We start from the raw sequence: 19289 nt of genomic DNA, 5'->3' as shown, positions 1-19289 counted from the left end.
CTGGTAAGAGTGTAAGCCTTTTTTTCCCCACTGCTACATGTGTTTTGCTATGTGTGTTCCTACTTTTTGTGTGATCTTGGGCACTGGAGCCTCACCTACTCCAGGGCACCATATTTTTCATGTGTGTTACACAGCACCTTCAGTGCAGTCACACAGGGCTGTCTTTTAGACTTCCCATTGACTCCATTTTCTGGGGCTGACCACAGTCCCCCAGAAAAGGGTAGAGTTGCCATTAACTTTACCTTAGTCACTTTAAACCACAGACCCAGTACACCCCCATCTTCAATGGAGTATTGGAAAGGGTTAATTCTTATCCCTTTTTGTCTGTGCCTCTTGGGGCATTGTTTTGCTCCCTTTACATTAAGACCTGGCTGGTGGCAGTGGTATCTACCCTAACTTTTCTACCGCGATTATCTATAAATGTGGTCATGTTTTAGGCTATTATATTAGCCTCAAACATAAACCCGCTTGACCAAATACATTTTATTTTGGCTCCGGCCGGGTTTATTCACCATTTCCTTTTGTTAAAGTCGGTCTCGTGCTTTACTCTGCGCGGCAAACCAGGTTCGGTCCCTTTGTTCATCGCCTTTTCGCGGGCTTCCCCACATAAGCCCTCCATTAGGCACCTGAGAGTCTGGGTAGGCAGGATGTGAGGGAGGGGTTTTAGGACGCCTGCCATGGGTTCGCTTGGTAACCCAAGTCGCACTCCTGTCTGATTGGCTAAGGGACTGCCCTGGCCAGGCCAGCCAGCCCTTGCCAGGCCAGCCAGCCCGCTCTGTGATTGACAGCCTGGCTGTAAGAATGGTGGAAAACTGCATAAAAAGCAGGTCTCTGGGACTGGAAGAGCAGTCTCGCCACTGGAACGAAAGAACCAACGAGGAACTGGAAGAAGAGGAACCCTACAACAACCACTCGTTGAAGCCCTGCTGCAGGTCCGAATCTCCAGAATCCAACGACAGAGAAGATCCTCCAGGAAACTTCTTCCCTTGAGCTGGTGGGACCAACCAGTTCACCCAAACTGCAAGCAAGGACCCCTCCTATGGTCGGATTTGCTGTACAGAGCTACAGTGGGCCCGATAGCCAGGAAGGTCGGACCCTGCTTGGGTTTTAAGGAGCACACCTTTTATTCGTTGTTTGGCACTGCTGCTGGTTACTTCCCTGCGTAGTGCAGGACCCCCCAGTATTCTTTCTTCTGATCAGTCCGACAGTCGCTTCAGGAACCGTGAGCCTGCAGGAACTACCAGGAAAGTTTGCCTCAGCTACAGCCTCCTCTCCGTTTTAAGGTACTGTGCAAATCCGGTAGTGCGTTTCGTTCAGCCGCGGTGAAAGTGTTTGAAATCTTTCTCCAATCTGAGGGCTTGTCCTTCTCTTTGAACTAACTTTTCTACCAACCAACCTCGTCTGGAAACCGTGCCACGAACTTTACAGCGAACTACCCTGAACTGTATTATCTTGAGCCAAAGACTTTTGAACCTTTGACTTTGGCCCTAAGCCTTTTCTATCTGATTTCATCATTGTAGTCTTTCTTGTTTGCTTGCCCCAAGTACTTAACTGTTGGTGTGGATCCATTTCTGCTAACTCTGGTCCTTCTCTCCCTTTTAAATTGCTGGAGTGCCATTTTGCTCCCACTTCATTTTGTGAGCTTAACTTGTCTGGAATTTAAGGGAAGTGTATTAAGAAAGTGATTTTCTAGACTGCTTAGAATAGTGTAATGTTATACAACTGAAGAGTGAAATAAATGTATATTCTTTTACTTGAAAACCTTGAGGCAGTGTTTGCCTGAATCATAGTAATTGCTGTCCTTTATGTAACTATTTGATACTGCTCACTTATTCTTGAGATAAGTCTGGCTACTCAGCCATCGCTAACACTATAACTGTGTAGTACAGGCTTGTACCAAAGGTGAAATTGTACTGTCACTTGTAGTCTTAATGTGTGGTGTTCCCAAAGGGTACTGCATATAATTCTGCCTAACAGAGTTTTGCAGCTCGATCGCAAAAGGATTTGGGTTGCATTTTGGCACACAGCAGACACCATCAGTCCCGTGCCGAGGCACCAGAGACAACTCGTTTGGGTCAGTGATTGAAATCTTGGTGCCACAATCGGAACACCGCTTCAAACTAGATACGCAACGACCGACATCTTGCGTTGAGGATTTGTAAATAAGTACAAGTTTTCTGACGAAAACGTTGAGTGAGTCGAAGACTGTGTTCCCAAACAGCGAGTAAGCGTGCAGAAAAAAGGAACTAAGTGGGGCGTAGTGACGTGATATTTATAACATACCTGATGTTACGCCAGGAGCAGACGACCGGACGCCGAGTAAGACGTATCGATGGTCGACAGCCAGGTCAAGGTCCACTACGCCCCATGTCAAAAATGTTCCCAAGCGGCGAAGCTGGAGGGAATATCTAACAGATGAGGAACCTGCGGGAGAAAGGCAATCCATTGAAAGGCTGTTCCACCAAGAAAGGTCGACCACAGACCTGGACACTCAGAACGCCCCTGAAAGTGCTGAAGTACTGGACCACTGACCGCGCAGAAGCCACTGAAAATATCGCATCTGCTGCCTGGCCTCTGGAACCAGAAATATGCAGGAGGCCATGAGGCCTAAGAGGCGGAGGACATAAGCCGCTGGTAAGGTGGTATGGTTCTGAAAAAGTCAGATCATCTGTGTAACACTGGGGACACTGTTTGGTGGGGCCTTCCCCGCCAGAGTGTTTAACACTGCGGCGATGAACTGGAGCCACTGTGCTGGTGTCATGCGGTACTTCTCCTTAAATTTGCAGAAGCCCAGCCTGTGGAGAAGTGAGCAGGTGTGTCTGGGGTGGGACAAAACCTGCTCAGCAGACTTCCCTCGGATCAGCCAGTCGTTCAGGTATGGAAACACATAGATGCCGGCTCTCCTGAGGTGAGCCACGACTACCATCAAGAGCTTGGTGAGGACCCTCGGAGTGGACGTCAACCCAAAGGGGAGCACCCGGAATTGGTAGTGCCTGTCCCCTATGAGGAATATCAGGAACTTCACGTGCTTCTGGTGGATCGGCACATCAAATGCGTCATGAAGATCTATGGACACCAGACAGTCTTGTAACTCGAGAGTGTGGAGAATCTCAACGTCGCCATCTTGAATTTGTCTTTCCCCCAGCACTGTGTACAAAGCCCTGCGGTCCAAGATGGGACGGAGACCCTTCCCCCTTCTTGGGTACTAGGAAATTGGGAAATACTGTGAATACCAGCTTAACCCTCTCTGCCCAGGAGGTACCTCTTCCACAGCACACTTCAACAGGGCTCGCAGTTCTTCCTGGAGCTCCTGTACCGATTGCCAAAGAGGTGGTGGTGGCTTGTCCAGCAGCCTTTTCGAGAAAGGTAAACAGTAACTCCATTGCACGAGCTCAAGTGCTCCCGAGTAGGAGGTAATCTTCTCCCATTTGGATCTGTGCTCGGTCAACCGTCCTCCAACCAGGGAGTCATGGGAGGAGAAATCAAAGTAGCTTTGAGAGTGGAGCCACCCCAGCCTCTGCTGCCGCTGGCCTCTAGAGGCTCCCACCTGCTGCTTGGCTTCCGGGGCACAAAAAAAAGTTTCTGCCCCTACCTGGCTTGCAGGAGCCGAGTCTTACTGTCATAGGGGACATACAGTCGAAGGCCTCTAAACCTTCATTAGAAACAAAAAGGCAGGCTTGGCCGAGTGACTTTGCGGCGAGCTTGGACTCATCGGCCTTGGGGTCAAAGAGGTTCTCACCATCAAAAGCAATGTTGAGAAGTTTATTTTGGACATTTGGTGAGAACCCTGAGGAGTGCAGGTAAGCCTGCCTCCAGAGAACTGTGGCTGACGCCACTGATCGTCCTATACAGTCTGCCACGTTCAGGCTCATCTGGAAAGATTGCCGGGCCACGTATTGGCATAGTCCACCAATTGCTGGAAACATCCTGCATCTCCCCTTAGGGGATGTACTGGGCAGCATGTTAAACAGCCTTCCACAAACCAAAGGAGTATTTAGCGAAACCGCCTTCAAGGCCATACTATCAGAGGAAAAGACTTTCTTCGCCAAGCCATCTACTTTGCCTTCTGTATCACCACCCTGTCAACTAAAGCCCTGAACTTAGCATTGGTGTGGGCATAAGAAATGGGTTGTTGCATCTCTAAGTCCACAGACTTATCAAGACCGCTGGTGTCGGGCAACCCTTTCAGCCACAGCTACGAGATCTGCTTCGTAGACAAAATTAGTCAGCTCTGCCAGCCCCAGAGTGGACAGGGTTGAAATTGCCTTGATAGTCAATGGCACCAAAGCTATCCGCCATGTATCCCAAATAAATTGATCTAGATGTTGATGAGCTCAACGGTTTGTGGGTCAGCGCCGACAAGGTCTTGGGTGCTGCGGGCACGTTGGAAAGAACCAATGCCTTTGGCGCATGTGAAGGCCCCGGCGCCGAAGGTGGTGAACCGGATGGCTCCACTGGCACTGATGCCATTGGTTTGAATCTGGGGCTGGAATTACTGGATGCTGCTTGAGTTACTGGGGGCCACTGTATCAGGGGCTTGCCTGCAACCAGAGCAGCCTTTTTAAACATTTCAGAGATTTGGGACTTGAAGTCCTCCAATTCAGCTCTGAATGCCAGCGCCACAGACATACCCCGTTCGGATTAATAATCTGTCTTGCGAAAGTGGCATTGTTTCTTATTGTGAGAGGAAGATGAGTGGCTCTGTGAATGCGACTTTCGTCTTATGCCAATGCCGTTCTTCCTTCTCTGGGGTAGGCACTTCTGTTTTAGCCTCTGAAAACAATCGTTGACTGCACCAGCGACTTCGAGGGCGGTCAGCCTACCACAAGCTATGCTGCCCGCTCACTGAGCGACTTCATGTTCATTTTACCACAGGACGTACAGCTCAGCGTTGTGACCGGTGCAGAGGGACCACATACATATATTGTGCAGGTCGGTCCCGACATCTTCTAGCAGCAGTCTTTGCAGTGCTTGAATCCAGTGACGCAGACATGGTCGCTCGCATTAATAAAAAAAGTGATTTGAATCGGTGTTCCTTTCACGCAGCGTTCTGAGTGTGCAGAAAAAAGGTACAGTGTTGGGCAGAATCCTGTGCAGTGCCCTTAGGACTACACACGATTAAGACTACAGGTGGCAATGCAAGTTTTACCTTTGGTACAAGCCTGTACTACTATGTCAGAGTGGTAGCAGTGGCAGAGCAGCCAGGCTTATCAGAGCAGTAGCAGAGATTACACAAAGGGACCACAATTACTGTGACTCAAGCAAACACTGACTCAAGGTTTCAGGTAGAAAAATATAAGTACATTTATTTTTAAACCATGTGTTATAAAAACGACACTTCTATTAAACTTAAACACAAACCACACGTCAAATATACTACAACTAACCAATTCAATTTGTACAGTATGACCCTGTGTTTGGATGAACTGGTGTTACGAACAAAACACGTTACCGCGAATACGATTGCGATCACTTTGACAGTTTGGTCTACTAATTTAATGCGTATCCGTGACATGAAATTCTACCGGGGCAAACACACACACACACACACTTAGCACCTGAGATACCCAGAGGGAGTTGGAGGCAAAAATCAGGCAATATTTTGGTTAGGCAGACAGAATAGAGAAACACTGAGACAGGAGTTCAAGAGTCAAAGGCCGGAGCCAGGGTCAAGTGAAACCGGGGGCCTGTTGCAGAAGATCACACAGACAGTTCACGATTCAACGTAGCCAAGAGTACTTCGATATTGTCAATGTTCGGAGCAAAAGTTATAAGGAGGGAAGACAAGGGCAAGCCTTGGAGATGAAAAAAAGGGGTTCACCCAGTTTCCTCAAGCAGAACACAGTACCTTATTCCAATGGTGCAGCTGGTGCCCTGGCAGTTGTTCCTGTTGGTTTCCCGCAGACCCACGATTCTTGGAGCTTCGTTGTGAAGGACGACGTCTGAAGGGGGTCTGCACCACACAGGGATGAAGCCGGCAGCAGCGACAATGAATCAAAACAGGAGAGGCTCTTCAAATGGCTATCCGGACCACTACAGCTGTGTGCAGCGATTTCGACCAAGGAAGAGGATCCTCTGGCTGTGGAAGATGAGCTGGTTATCCCCACCAGGCTCAAGGGAAGACGACTCCGGACTGGATCTTCTCTTAGTCGTCGAAGGGTAGATAGCTCAGGACTGCAGCAGGGCTTCACCGGGACGGGGCAGTTGCAGCAGTCGTCGTCGTCCTCTCTGCTTCTCTTCGGTTCCTTATCGTTCCAATGGAGACTCTGACTTCTAGTCCAAGAGACCTGCCTTTTATGCGCAAAACCCCCATTCACACAGCCTGGCTGTCAATCACCCAGCAGGGGGGTTGTCCAGCCTGGAAAACCTCCTCAGCCAATCATGGCAAAGTGCGACTTGGGTTTACTAGGATACCCTGTGCAGGGAGTGACTACACCCCTCCCTCACATTCAGCCCACCTAGACACCCAGGCGCCTGGAGGAGGGCTTCTGAGCAGAAGCCCGCCAAAAGACAGTGAACAAAGAAGGCAAACCTAGTTTGCCGCGCAAAGTAAAACACAAGAAGGACTTTAACAAAAAGAAATGGCGAATAAACCCAACCGGAGCCAAAAGAAAGAATTTGGTCAAGCGGGTTTATGTTTGAGGCTAATATAATAGCCAAGAACAATACCACGTTTATCTAATATAATCGCGGTAGAAAAGTTAGGGTAGATACCACTGCCACCAGCCAACCCTAAATGTTAAAAGAGCGAAACAATGCTCTAGGAGGTACAGATAAAAGGGATACAAATTAACACTTTCCAGTACTCCATGGAAGATGGGGTGTACTGGAACTGTGGTAGATTGACCAAGTTAAGTTAATGGCAACGTTACCCTTTTCTGAGGGACTGTAGTCAGCCTCAGAAATTGAGTTGGGCGAAGTCTCAAAGACAACCCTGTGCCATGGCACTGAAGGTGCTGTGTGACACACAAAAGAAGGGGGCTACTGAAGTGGTGTACTTCATAGTCCACAATCACAAAAACAGAAAAATACACATGGCAAAACACAGGTAAGAGTGGGGAAAAGCTTACACTCTTAACAAGTGGAAAAACAAACTCCAGAAGTCCAGCAAAGCTGCTGGGGGACTCACTAGGTGAGGGAAATTGGCCAAAAATGAGAATTCTCCCCAACACTGAGGTACAGGGGTGCAGTGATGCAGAACATTTCCAACGACCTATGTCACGTCCGCAGCAACAACCAAGTTGAGGTCCACTACGCCCCTTGTCACAAAGTTTTTCCAGCATCTTAAGCTGAAGTGAGATTTATCTGATGAGGAATCTGTGGGAGAAAGGCAATCCATTGAAGAGGCGCTTCCCTGCTGCATCAAGCTTCTTTCCCTCCTGGTCCGGAGGCACCATGGATGAGGTTGATTGGTACGCTGAGCACTTCCTGTTGGCAGCAGACACCAGAGAGGCTGAAGTCTGCGATCTAAAGCACCTGAGAGCAGAGTCTGGGTCCATGTACTCCCTTCTGCAGCCGGTCTCTTTTGGGAGGGGCGGTATTCGGTGTCTTCATCAGTTCCAAACCTTCCTCCTAAACCTAGTCCAGCAGAGGGATTCCGTGAATATTCCCGGCATTGAAAAAGGAACCGCTCCTCCTCTGGCACCAAGTTGAAAAGAGTGCAGGCCCTTAACAGCATGCCATGAAAGGAACCCACTCATCAGGGGGTTGAGCCCTAGAGGGCTTATCGGCACGCAGCGGCTCACCATCAGCCGGCACAGTGGTCATACTCATCCATAAGTGTTGCTGTAGTGTCTGTCCCTGTGTGGTGGTACCTCGCCCACTGTAAAGACTGGAGGGGGGGGGGGGGTGTCTGTATTCCTGCTCTCTCTATGGCAGAGGAGAGGCACAGAGGACCCCAGCCATGATTCTCGATTATTGGCAACTTAGTCGAGCAATCAAGGCCTAGCTTCTCAGGAGGTGATGCAGGCTGGTTCTTAAGTACAATGTAGTCTCCAAGCCCCCACAAAGGAATGTCCACGCACTATTAGTTAAAACAGTCTTTATATAATTAAGGTTCAAGGTTATATACACAATAACTCACTTTGTGCTCAGTAAATTTACCATGGCAAATATATACAGTACTAAGTGGTACAACAATTATGATCAGATTTCATTAAAGTGCATCAACTATACTCTGGTCAAATGTCACACAAATCACTTAATAAAAAGGTAACCAACAATAGATATAGGAGGGAAAGCAGTTGGTTAGAACAACTGGAAGAATACTGACCCCTACCACTAGACAGTTCTGTGTGGAGATCCTCCCACCTAGGCAATCTGTAAAATAAAGATTTATCACAAGCCCAGTCCATATATTGTTCTATGAGTCTTATTCCCTTCTAAAATGTTTCTACCACCCCAATGTACCTGGAATAGAGTGCCTCGAGGAGGCGTCGAGGGATCCTTCTTGAGTGACTCCCTTTAAAGCAGGAGCCACGGATTGTCGATGGGCCTCGAAGAAAGTGAACTCCGCATCGAGAATCATCTTTGGGAGTTCGGAGACATTGAGGCAGCAGCTTTGGTCCTGGCGGTGCCCATCGATGACGAGTCGAAGATGTCCTGCAAGGAAGAGGCGTGCGGGGCACCTCGAGGTCTATAGTAAACGACCGTAAAGAATTTGTTAAGAACTGTGGCCCAGCAAGGGTGTCCAATCGTCGGAAACCCACCGGCGGATGCTCCTCGGCGCATAGACGGCCTGGCTTTATCCAGCGGGATAAGGCGGGCGGCGGTGCGGACGAGTGCGTCCGTGAATCAAAAGTCTTAGGCAAAGGAGCGTGCGGCTCCGGTCGTCGATGGTACGGCGTCAAGCGGTCCCCTCTTCTGGGAAACACAGCTTCGACCGGCCTCCAGCGGTTATGCACACCTGCAAACCCTGGTCGACGGCGGTGGACTGATTTTCCGGTGCTTATCTTCGTTCTACTCGGCGGTCCCCATCTCCGGTCGGCAGCCTGTCGAGGGTCTGACTTCCAGGAAGCTTCGGCGAAGGTTAGCGGTGCTCGATGGTCCTTCGGAGCACAGGAAGAGGGCGCCTAACCAGGTCCTCTCTTGGACCAGTCTCAACAGCTCGGTGGCTTTCGGCAAAGGGAAACAGCAGTCAATCTTCTGCAGGCTCGCCGTCGAGATTCAATTTCAAAGTCATTTTCAATTCCAGCTTCTGAACGAATTCTAGCAGTGAGAGGCCCCCAGATATACTAGTTGATCTCTCATTTATTCTGCTGGGTAACACTCAGGCAACCAATCACTCAGAAGGGCATTCAGCAGTCAGTCAGCTAATCAGGCATACAGTGCATTCAGGGCATTATCCTCCCTCTCAGACACTCCCAACAAGGAATGTGTATTGGGACAAGTACCCAGCCATTCAACACTACACACTGCATTCATACCAGTTTCAGGCAGGGCTGTCCCAGTCATTGTGTTTCATACTAGAAACCAGACATCCACAACATGTGCATATTGGTCACACACTCCATTCACCCAGGTCCCACCCACAGGGTGTATCCATAACATACAGCCACTGGGAAGGCTCCAGCCAGTCTGGCCTGGCCCTCACCACAATACCAATATGGAACTTCCAACCAGCAGCCAGTAGGACTCCCAGGACTTTGGGAGAAAAAGGTCACAGGCAATAGAAAGCAAGAGGCCACAGGGGCCATCTTGTTTCCTATCAGGAATCAACTGATTCCAATGGCAGGGCCTGAGTATCCCAAAATGGAGGATATTCAGAACACCTGTCAAATTCAGCATGGAGCTGCCACCAGCCCATACCCTGCTCTGTGGGCCACACACAGGTGCCCAGAAACATACACTAGGGGCACAGGGTTGTACCCCCACCCATGGGTGCCATAAGGGTATCCTACGAGTCTGTACACCAAACCAAAAATAGGAGGAGCAGCACTGCCAGGAGTCCCACATGGACTCCTGGGCAGAAAACAATACAGAACACAAATGAAAAAGGACTACAGGACAAGAACAGGGAGGGTCCTGTCCCTCCAATGCATTTCCAGCATCACACCCACTGGAGTCAACTGCCTCTGGAGCAGTGCTGGTTGCCGCATCGCGGGGCATTGTTTCGGCTAGGTTTGCCTTCTAGGCCTGGCAGGGCTTGTTGGGCACCTTTATCTTGTAGGGCTCGGCCTAGGAGGGCACCTCAATGGAGGCCTCAGAGGACTACTGGCCGGCCCAGAAACGGGGCAGCTAGCAACCTCTGCTGTATTTGACACTAGGGTGTGGAGGGGTGTCATAATGTCCAATTACATGTCTCTTGACGCTGGCTGAGGTGTGAGTGGGACCACAGGCGACGGTTCTTACTAAAGAACAGTACAAATGGTAGATCCGGCTGCCCCCTCGGGATCCCTCATTGGGATATGGGGCCCGATGCCTCCCTCATGATCCGAATAGTAATCTTTGGGCAAGTGGTCATCAGATCTGGTGAATATTTGTGAGGAACTTCTTAGAGATCGCTTCAAAACTGCCAGGGACACCCACCCCGAGAGACAATCTGTATGCAGGAGGTGTTAGGCAGAATCCTGTGCAGTTCCCTTGGGGAACACTGCAAAAAGATTAAGACTACAGGAGTAAGCAGTAAACCCAATTGGTAGCAGTCTGCACCACCCAGATTTACCTGGTAGCTGTGGCTGAGCAGTCAGACCTCTCTCAGGTCTGAGTAGGGCAGTATATAGAGTATACACAATAGGGCTAAAAACACAGTAGAGCAAAAACACTGACCAGAGCTTTGTATCAAAAGTATATAATTATTTAAAACACACTTCAGGCAACACACTAGCACTCTAAATCAAAAGCAAGTTAAAACACAGTTAGGTAAAGTATACACACCTCCCTTGATAACTATTGGACAAGTCAGAGTTAAAACACCACGATTGGTTAAAACAGATGTGAGCGCGTAACCTAGATGGCACTCCAATAGTTAGGTTAAAGGGAGAGAAAAAGGCAGAGCATAGAAATAAAACCGGTCCCAACACTTTTAGGAGTTCTCAGCAAGGGAATAAAGGCAGTATTCACTGTAGAGCCAAAGTTCATAGGCTAGGCCCACTTTAAATGGAGCAAAGTGAAATTTGCCCAAGATCACACAGTTAAAAATGCACTAAAGTTAGAAGGTCTGGGGCCAACAGAGTTGGAAAGCCAAGGATTTAAGGGTCACCTTTAGCAAACCGAAGAAAGGGAGGCCAGGCAGAACACAGTACCTTAAAGAGAGGAAGCTCCAGCAGTGGCAGTTGTTCCTGGTCAGTGGATGCAGTTCGTTGTTCCGTCCAGGGGAAGAGAGGATCTCGTCGAGGAGGAAACATGGAGTTGTTGCACTGCACAGGGATGAAACCAGCCACGGAGTTCGTCGGTTAAAAAGTGCGTTCCTTTTATTCGCGGTCAAAGTAGTGAAGCTTGGCTATCCGGCCGCCGGGGTGCTTGGCACGGGCGATTCAACCAAGAGACGTCTTTGGAAGGTGAAAGGGGCGAACTGGTTGATCCCACCAGCTCAAAGGAAGAAGACTCGTCCAGCAGAAGATCTTCTCTTGTCGTTGGGAAAGTGGTGAGTTTGTTGCAGCAGGGCTCCACCGGTGGTGTCATCGTTGCACATGGCTCAGCTTCTTCCCTCTTCGGATTCTTAGGTCCTGTGGTGACTTCTCAAGTTCCAGTCCCAAAGGCCCTGCTTTTATGCAGAAAAACCCCCATTCAACAGCCTAGCTGTCACTCACACATGCTAAGTGGTGAGCCGGGTGGCTCACCACCGGGCCAATCAGAATAGAGTGCGACTTGGGTTGCTAAAGCAACGCAGTCCAGGGTGCCAATTCCCCTCCCCACACATCCTGTGGAACCCAGAGTGGCACCATTTGGAGGGCTTCTGTGGAGAAGCCTGCCAAAAAGTGGAACAAAGGACTCGACCTTGGTTAGAGTTACAGAGACGGACACAAACGCCATTTTAGAAAAGAGTTCTGGCGAAAAGACCCAACCGTTGATTTAATATTAAATGAATAAACCGGCGGTATCTTTAACATGGCACCAAAAAGTGGTGCGTTTAAAATCAATGGGAAAATCCCATAGGAAATATTCCGGTGGAATATTTTGGGTGGTAACCACTGCCACCAGCCAGAAAGTCAACAAGGGGGGGGACTGGACAGTGCCCCCTTGGAAACAGACCCATGGGCAATCGAATTAACCCCTTCCAGTACTTCCACAATATGATGGTTTGGACTGGTTCTGTTCACAATTTTGGACTAGTAAAGTCAATGGTGACTTTACATGCCCTGGGAGAGAGTAGTCAGTCCCAGGGTATGGAGTCTATGTTTGGGGGTGACTATGACACCCCTGTGTTACTGCACTGAGGGTGCTGTGTAACACACATGAAAAACAGATGATACCCTATAGAGTAAAAGACCCCATAGCCCATAAGCACACAAAAAGTCAAAGACATACCTCAAATCATGCCCAAGAGTGGGAGGAAAAGAGTCTCACTCTTAGCAGGAGAAAAAAAACAAACCCCAAAAATCCAGCAAAGCTGCTGGGGGACTCACTAGGTTTGGGAAATTAGCCTTATAAGATAATTCTCCCTAACAGGAGGCAGCAGCTCCCTCATCCTCCATGTATCGTTAGGAACCATGGAGGATGACGGGAACCTGTTCTCACATAAGCACCTTAGTACTTTTAGGCGGAGCGGCCGCGCCCGTCGGAGGACGTGGAGGAAAAGCCACTTGTGGAGTAGCCGACTTCACCGTAGACACCACTGTCGTAAAGGGTTCTCCTATAACACAAGTAACAATGTTCGACAAGGCCTACGACTGGGACATTGAAGGGATGGACAGCAATGAGGTAATCAGGGTCGTGGTAGACTAGGTCTTAGATTATGGAGCAGTCGTCGACGGGGTCTTGGGCCTCCTTTAAACCCTTGTTCTTGGAAGAGGAACAGAGCTTTGAAGGGGTCAAGGACCTCCTTGCTGAAGGAACACCCTCCTCCCCACTATAAGGCTCATCGTTGACAGACGGAGACGGGGCACAGGTCCTTCCTGAACTGGGTCCTGCGGATGATGCTAACCTAGCAGGATACTTAGTGTGATGCTTGGTCTTCTTTTGGATCCTCTGGGCAGAAGCATCCTCAAAGGATCTCAACCTGTTTTCAGAGGGAGCACGCTAGTGGGACAGGTCGGTCCTGGACAAGGTAGGACTGTGCCCCGAAGCAGAGGCTAACCCCAACTTGAGCTACGCTGGTATCCTGCGGTAACTATCCATTGGAAATCTGCAGCAAATCTCACATTCCTCCTCATCATGGTCCGGATGCAGGCAATATGGGCACTTTAGGTGCCGATCTTCGACGTAGACGTTCCGTAGTCCACACATGGCGCGAGCTTGAAGACACGCCTCTTCTCCGACACTGTCCAGGTGCGAAATAGGCACATGCCTGGGAAAATTTCAAAGAGAAGCTCGGCGATGAAAGTTGATCTTCGCCGACAACAGGGACTGGCTGCCATTAGTGGATCGACGATGTAACAAAGTCGGAAAAAAATACTAAACTTTATTTGAAAAAAACACACACAAAAAAAAATCAAAATATCTAAAAAGGCCAAAGAGGAGACGACTTCCAACACAAATGCAAGATGGCCACCAGGGGGTGGAGCTTAGTGAGACTGTCATTGGATGGGGCAGTATGACCCAAAGGACAGTGATTGGTTATAGAGTAGAAATGCACTCAGACTAAAGTGAAACTGCTTTTCTTTTTTTACAGAGGATTCGCTGCTGGACAGGGAATATTCATGAGCATGTGAATCCATGCCAGACCGTATGCTGGAGAAAAACGGATTCACAAACATGATTATAGGGAACTTTGACCGAACAGGAATGCATCTATTAGAAAATGTATACCTGTATGCAGCTTTACATGAAGAGAAGAATGGTATGGCCGAAGGACTCTAGATTCCCGGTCCCTCCAAATGCAGTTATAGTATTAGACAACTAAGAATTCGACAACACTCCCAACAAATCTGCACATTTTGTAGTCTGAAGAACGTTTGGCATGCACATTCATTCAACACTGTGGCCATGTGCTTCTATCCCAACCAAAAGCAATTTGTAAAAAAAAATGTTTAAAAAAGAAACACTACCTTTGCATTGTCTAGGCCACAACGCTGCCGGAGGATCTTGAGCTTCTCCAGGTACACAGAGGGTCCTAGCTCTTCTCCATTACTATTGGATGTGTAGGTCACTGTGCTGGTAGAAGTAGGTGCACAGGTGACCTCTGGTAAATGAGACGAAATGGCTAGAGGAAAAGAAGAACACAAGAATAAAAGAAACTTTTTGATTAGTCTGGAAAGTATGTGGGGTCTAACATATGCCATGCTGGCTATATTTCATGTTGCCAGGTAGCTGTACTTAGCCAGAACACATGTGCAGCCAGTGGGAACAGAAAATCAGTGAACCATGGAAGAGATAAAGGCTAAAACTACTTCAGGCAAAACACAAAATATGTACTCCCCATTGGCGAGTGATTATCAACTCCTGGCAAATAAGGAATAAGTTACTTACTTGTAACTCATGTTCTCCAGCACGCATCTAGCATGGATTACCATGCTCATGAATATTTTTTTTAAAAGCATTTTCACTTTAACCTGAAAACTGCATTTCTACTCTAACCAACCGCTGTTCTTTGGGTCATACGGTCCACATCCATTGATGGCGTCTACATAAACTCCACCCCTGGTGGCCATCTTCAGATTTGGTAGAGCATGTAAAATGGCAGTATGAGCCTAGACGAGCCACAGGGCAAGGCAGGAGGGTTCGCATGTGACTCCATGCCAGACCCATTTTGGAGAACAAAGTTACAGGTAAGTTACTTGTTCCTTCTCCAGCATGCAGCATGGTGTCTGGCATGGATTCACATGCTCATGAATACGATTGAACAGCAGTACATATACACAACCACGGGAGGTGGCAAGGCTCAACAGAAGCAATACACTTATCCCTGGAACAGACACGCCTCAAGCAAACTGGCGGTGTAGCACGACCTGGCGGACCCAAGACTCCTCCCTGGAATCCCGAGCAGGGGCACATAAGAGAAACTCTGTAGTTGCTGCAATGGCTCTGGTGGAATGGGCTCTCAGCCATCCTAAAGAGGTCTGTTGGCCAGATGATAGAGCATGATGCAGCTGGAAAGCCACCTGGAGATGGAAGCCTTAGAACAAGGTGTCCCAGGATTCACAGGTCCAAAATTGACCAACAAATGTAAGTCTTCCGAAAGTCCTTCAAGCGTGCCACATAAAACTTCGAGGTACGAGCAATGTCCAGCGAATGCAACAACCTTTCATTAGGCAAATGTTTCTTGAAAGAACACTGGCAGAACCAAAGGCTTGTTGAGATGAAGTCCAAGGGGACACCGCCTCCAGCCCTCCAGGTAAGGAGGCGTTTGCAGGCCCTTCATTTGTTTGATGAACTGCAGAGCCGCACTTATTGTATTTATTGTCCGTGTCTGATCAATTTGTGCACTGCAGCCCCCCCCCCACCCCCACTCCCTCCCAACTACCAGCTCAGCCCTAGTCACCACCTCCCTCCCGCCCCCAGCCCTGATTGGCCCTTTTCCCTGATAGGCCCAAGGCCCACACTGTTTCCTTCCCCCAGTCACCGCCTCCAGCCCTCCAGGTAAGGAGACATCTGCAGGCTCTTAATTTGTTTGAAGAACTGCAGAAGCGATTTAATTGCAGTGGTCGGAGTGGGCGGGAGCGGTGCTCCTCTACTTCTTTTAATTACATTTTACCGTTCCTATACTTTTATTTTAAAAAGAAACCGTTCCGGAACGGTTTCGTTTTAAAATAAAAGTGTGGGAAGAAGTTAAAACTTGCACTTTCAGTGCACTGCACAGGACGTTCCCTTAAACAGCAGGTGCAAGTGTTCTGGGGATTGTATTGTGCGTGGGAGAGGGCATGGGGATGGGGTTTGTGCAGAGCAGTGCAGACCATTAGGGAACATAGTTCCACTACTTCTTTCCGGACACTTCGACCACTGTTTAATTGTATTTGTGGTCTGTGTCTGATCAATTTGCGGATCACACACGTTCCATCCCTTCTCAATTACCAGCTCGGCCCTGGTCACTGCCTCCCTCCTGCCCCAGCCCTGATTGGTCTTTATTCCCTTTTGACACAGCCTCCCAGGGCAGGCCTCTGCCCATTGCAGCCCCAAGGCAAAGGGCGGCTCCTGTAGCAGCCACTCCAGTGTCTGCAGGTGTCATCAGGGGAGGCCAGGGGCCTGCCACCAACTCTCTCCAAAGCCCAACCACTGCTACCGCCATGCCTGTGGCACTTGCACGTAGAATAAGCATGCCCTTCTGCCTAGCTGGTCCTGCACCAGAAGCGCGAGACGAACACACAGACCCACCACTACAGCCCACTAACGGTGGCTGCAAAGTCGCCCCACCAAACCAATGTAGGAACAATCTATTCCATCTACAACATATACTGACACCATCATACAAACCTCCAGTACCACATACTGCATTGTGAAGCTTAGGCCTCTCTCCAATTATACAGGACCCTTCTAAGTGTGCCTCCTGTAACTTGGTACTGCATTTGAAATTCCATCTGAAACGTAGGCCTCTTCCAATATACAGGACTCTCGAATCTCGGCGTGCTCTCCTGAAATAAACTGTACTCTGAAACCAAATCCTCTCCAACTCAATACAAGACCCCCTGGTCCATGTATACTCTCCTGTATCAACGTGCACTGTGGGGCCTGAGCCTCCCTCTCACTGTGCAGGACTCTCAGGCCTGGGTCTCCCCTCCCGCACCAGGATGCATTGTAGAACCTAGGCCTCTCTCACTACGCAGACCTCCCACCTGGGGGTGTTCACCTGTACCACTAGACCTAGGTGTACTTCCCTGTGCCTGACCTGCATTGTGAAACATGGGCCTCCCCACCACTATACATGAAGGACAACTCTGGGTGTTCTCACATCCATCTCGTGACTTGAACCTGCCACTGTGAAGCCATGGCCTATCCCACTATCCAAGTACTCCAGTCTAGGTGTTCAATTGTTGTCTAGGTGTTTCAGTCTAGGTCCAATTGCTACCGGCCACCTTGAGAGCCTTGAACCTTCCTCCCGATACCTAGGCGTCCTATAAAAAAAGAACAGTAAATTGGGCGTCAATTACCACCTACCTCCCTTAAACCGAAACCTCCCGTCACCCAGGCCTTCCTAACCTGATACTTGATCACCTCCTACCATCTGCAAAGCCAAACCCTCACTCGATTGCTTGATGTTGCAATCTTGATCACTGCCGCTGCTGTGCATTGCTTCGGACATCTGATACCCCACACCCAAGAATACGATCTCATTGTAAACCACCTGTAAAATTCTAAGCTCTTCAACTCCTGCCTCTGTCGTATAGGTATTATCAGTAGCTGCTACAATTGAATCCTAGGAACCTTAAAGCCAGGACACCAAGCAAGTACCAAAGCCAGTAACTACTACCGTAGTCCCCTCCCCAGTTAACTACACCCATAGCCCAATCCAGACACTCCACCCCCCTAACGTACAATACCCCCCAGGACAGCCCTCCTGTTTTAAGAGGAACACCCATACCCAACCGACTGAACAAAGTCACACCCTTGAAAACATCCAGACGGAACAACTTAAGAGGATTAAAATCAACACTAGCCTGGCATGCGGCACCACAATTGGAAAAATGCCCTATAAACCTAACACCCAGACCAACTCCTCCCACCAAGGCCCCAAAACGCCCAGACGCAGAATTGGACGCAGATAAGGAGAAAAGTAACAGTACAAATAATACGGATACACAAGCTCAAGCGCCCCCAGCAGAAGACGCCTTCAATACAGAACACACCGCGCAAAATAAATAGAATACTATCGACAGAACAAAAACTGCAAGAGAAAAATCCTTATACCTTACACCGTACCTCGCACCAACATAGAACTTAAGATACTTCAACAACATTTCCAGACAAAAAAAAAAAAAAAAACCTGAACTGAACAAAAGAATAGTGGTCCCAAGAAGAGAATGGAATGACTCCAACCCCCTTACTCCCTATATCACAAGAACAGAAGGGCACTATCGATACCCACATCAAATGACAAGAGATGAAGGAACAAAACAAGTCAATAACCCAATTCAACAACAAAGCCGCCTTCACAGAACCTCTATTGCTTGGAGGTGTTAGGCAGAAACCTGTGCAGTTCCCTTAGGGACCACTGCAAAAGATTTAGGACTACAGGTGGTTGGCAGTAAACCCATTTGGTAGCAGTCTGTACCACCCAGATTTACCTGGTAGCTGTGGCTGAGCAGTAAGACTTCTCTCAAGATGAGTTAGGCAGTATATAGAGTATACATAATAGGTACAGAGATACAGTAGCACAAGCAAACACTGACCAGAGCTTTGGTGTAAAAGTATATCATTATTTAAAGACACACTTGTAAATTACACCAGCACAAAAAGAGGTAAGGAACAAGTACTTACCTGTAACTGTTGTTCTCCAGCATGGGTCTGGCATGGATCCACATGCTCATGAATATTCCCCGTCGTCAGGCTGGGAATCCTCGGTAAAGAAAAAATCAGTATCAGTTTAGTTTCTGATCTGTCTTTCGTAGTAGTAACCAATCACTGATCTCTGCGTCATACTGACCACAGCCAATGACTGCCATCTCCCTAAGCCCCGCCTCTGGCAGCCATCTTCAGATTTGGTAGCACGTGAAGTGGCAGTATGACCAAGTGAAGAGCCGCAGAGGGGTAGGCGGGAGAGTTCACATGTGAATCCATGCCAGACCCATGCTGGAGAACAACAGTTACAGGTAAGTAACTTGTTCCTTCTCCAGCATGGGGTCTGGCATGGATTCACATGCTCATGAATATAAGAATACATAGCAGTACCCACATGCACAACCAAGGGGGGTGGCAAAGGCTCAACATTAAGCATCTCTTACCTCCTCACCAGGCTCACCTTAAGCGAACAGGCTGCGCAGCACTGCTTGGCCGACCCTGGACTCCTCCCTGGAATCCCGATCGGCGCAGTAGAATCTCGTGAAGGTGTGCGTCGACCTCCACGTAGCAGCCCTGCAGATGTCAAGCAGGGGCACACCAGATAGGAACGCCATAGTAGCAGCGATCGCTCTGGTCGAATGGGCTCTCGGACGGCCTGGCAGCGGTCGGTTAGCCAACCGGTGGCAGTGCATGATGCAGCCGGGGAGCCATCTGGAAAAAGAAGACTTCGAGAGAGCCTTCCCTTGATTCACAGGTCC

General features: G+C 48.9%; 1 protein-coding gene across 3 annotated transcripts in view; it reads right to left on the bottom strand.

The window, feature by feature from the left end:
* The window catches only part of CKAP5 (cytoskeleton associated protein 5), a 1593334-nt gene that overhangs the window by 63879 nt on the left and 1510166 nt on the right, over positions 1-19289 (bottom strand). For all 3 annotated transcript variants that reach the window (XM_069623197.1, XM_069623199.1, XM_069623198.1), the window contains exon 43: positions 14148-14302. In XM_069623197.1, coding sequence (XP_069479298.1) covers positions 14148-14302 — 155 coding nt within the window. The remainder of the gene's footprint in view (positions 1-14147; positions 14303-19289) is intronic.

This window comes from Ambystoma mexicanum, chromosome 11 (assembly GCF_040938575.1).
Source record: "Ambystoma mexicanum isolate Mex_15411 chromosome 11, UKY_AmexF1_1, whole genome shotgun sequence".
In the NCBI taxonomy this organism is placed as follows: domain Eukaryota; kingdom Metazoa; phylum Chordata; class Amphibia; order Caudata; family Ambystomatidae; genus Ambystoma; species Ambystoma mexicanum.
The sequence above is the reverse complement of the archived record's forward strand: the minus strand, read 5'-3'. Positions and strand labels throughout refer to the sequence as shown.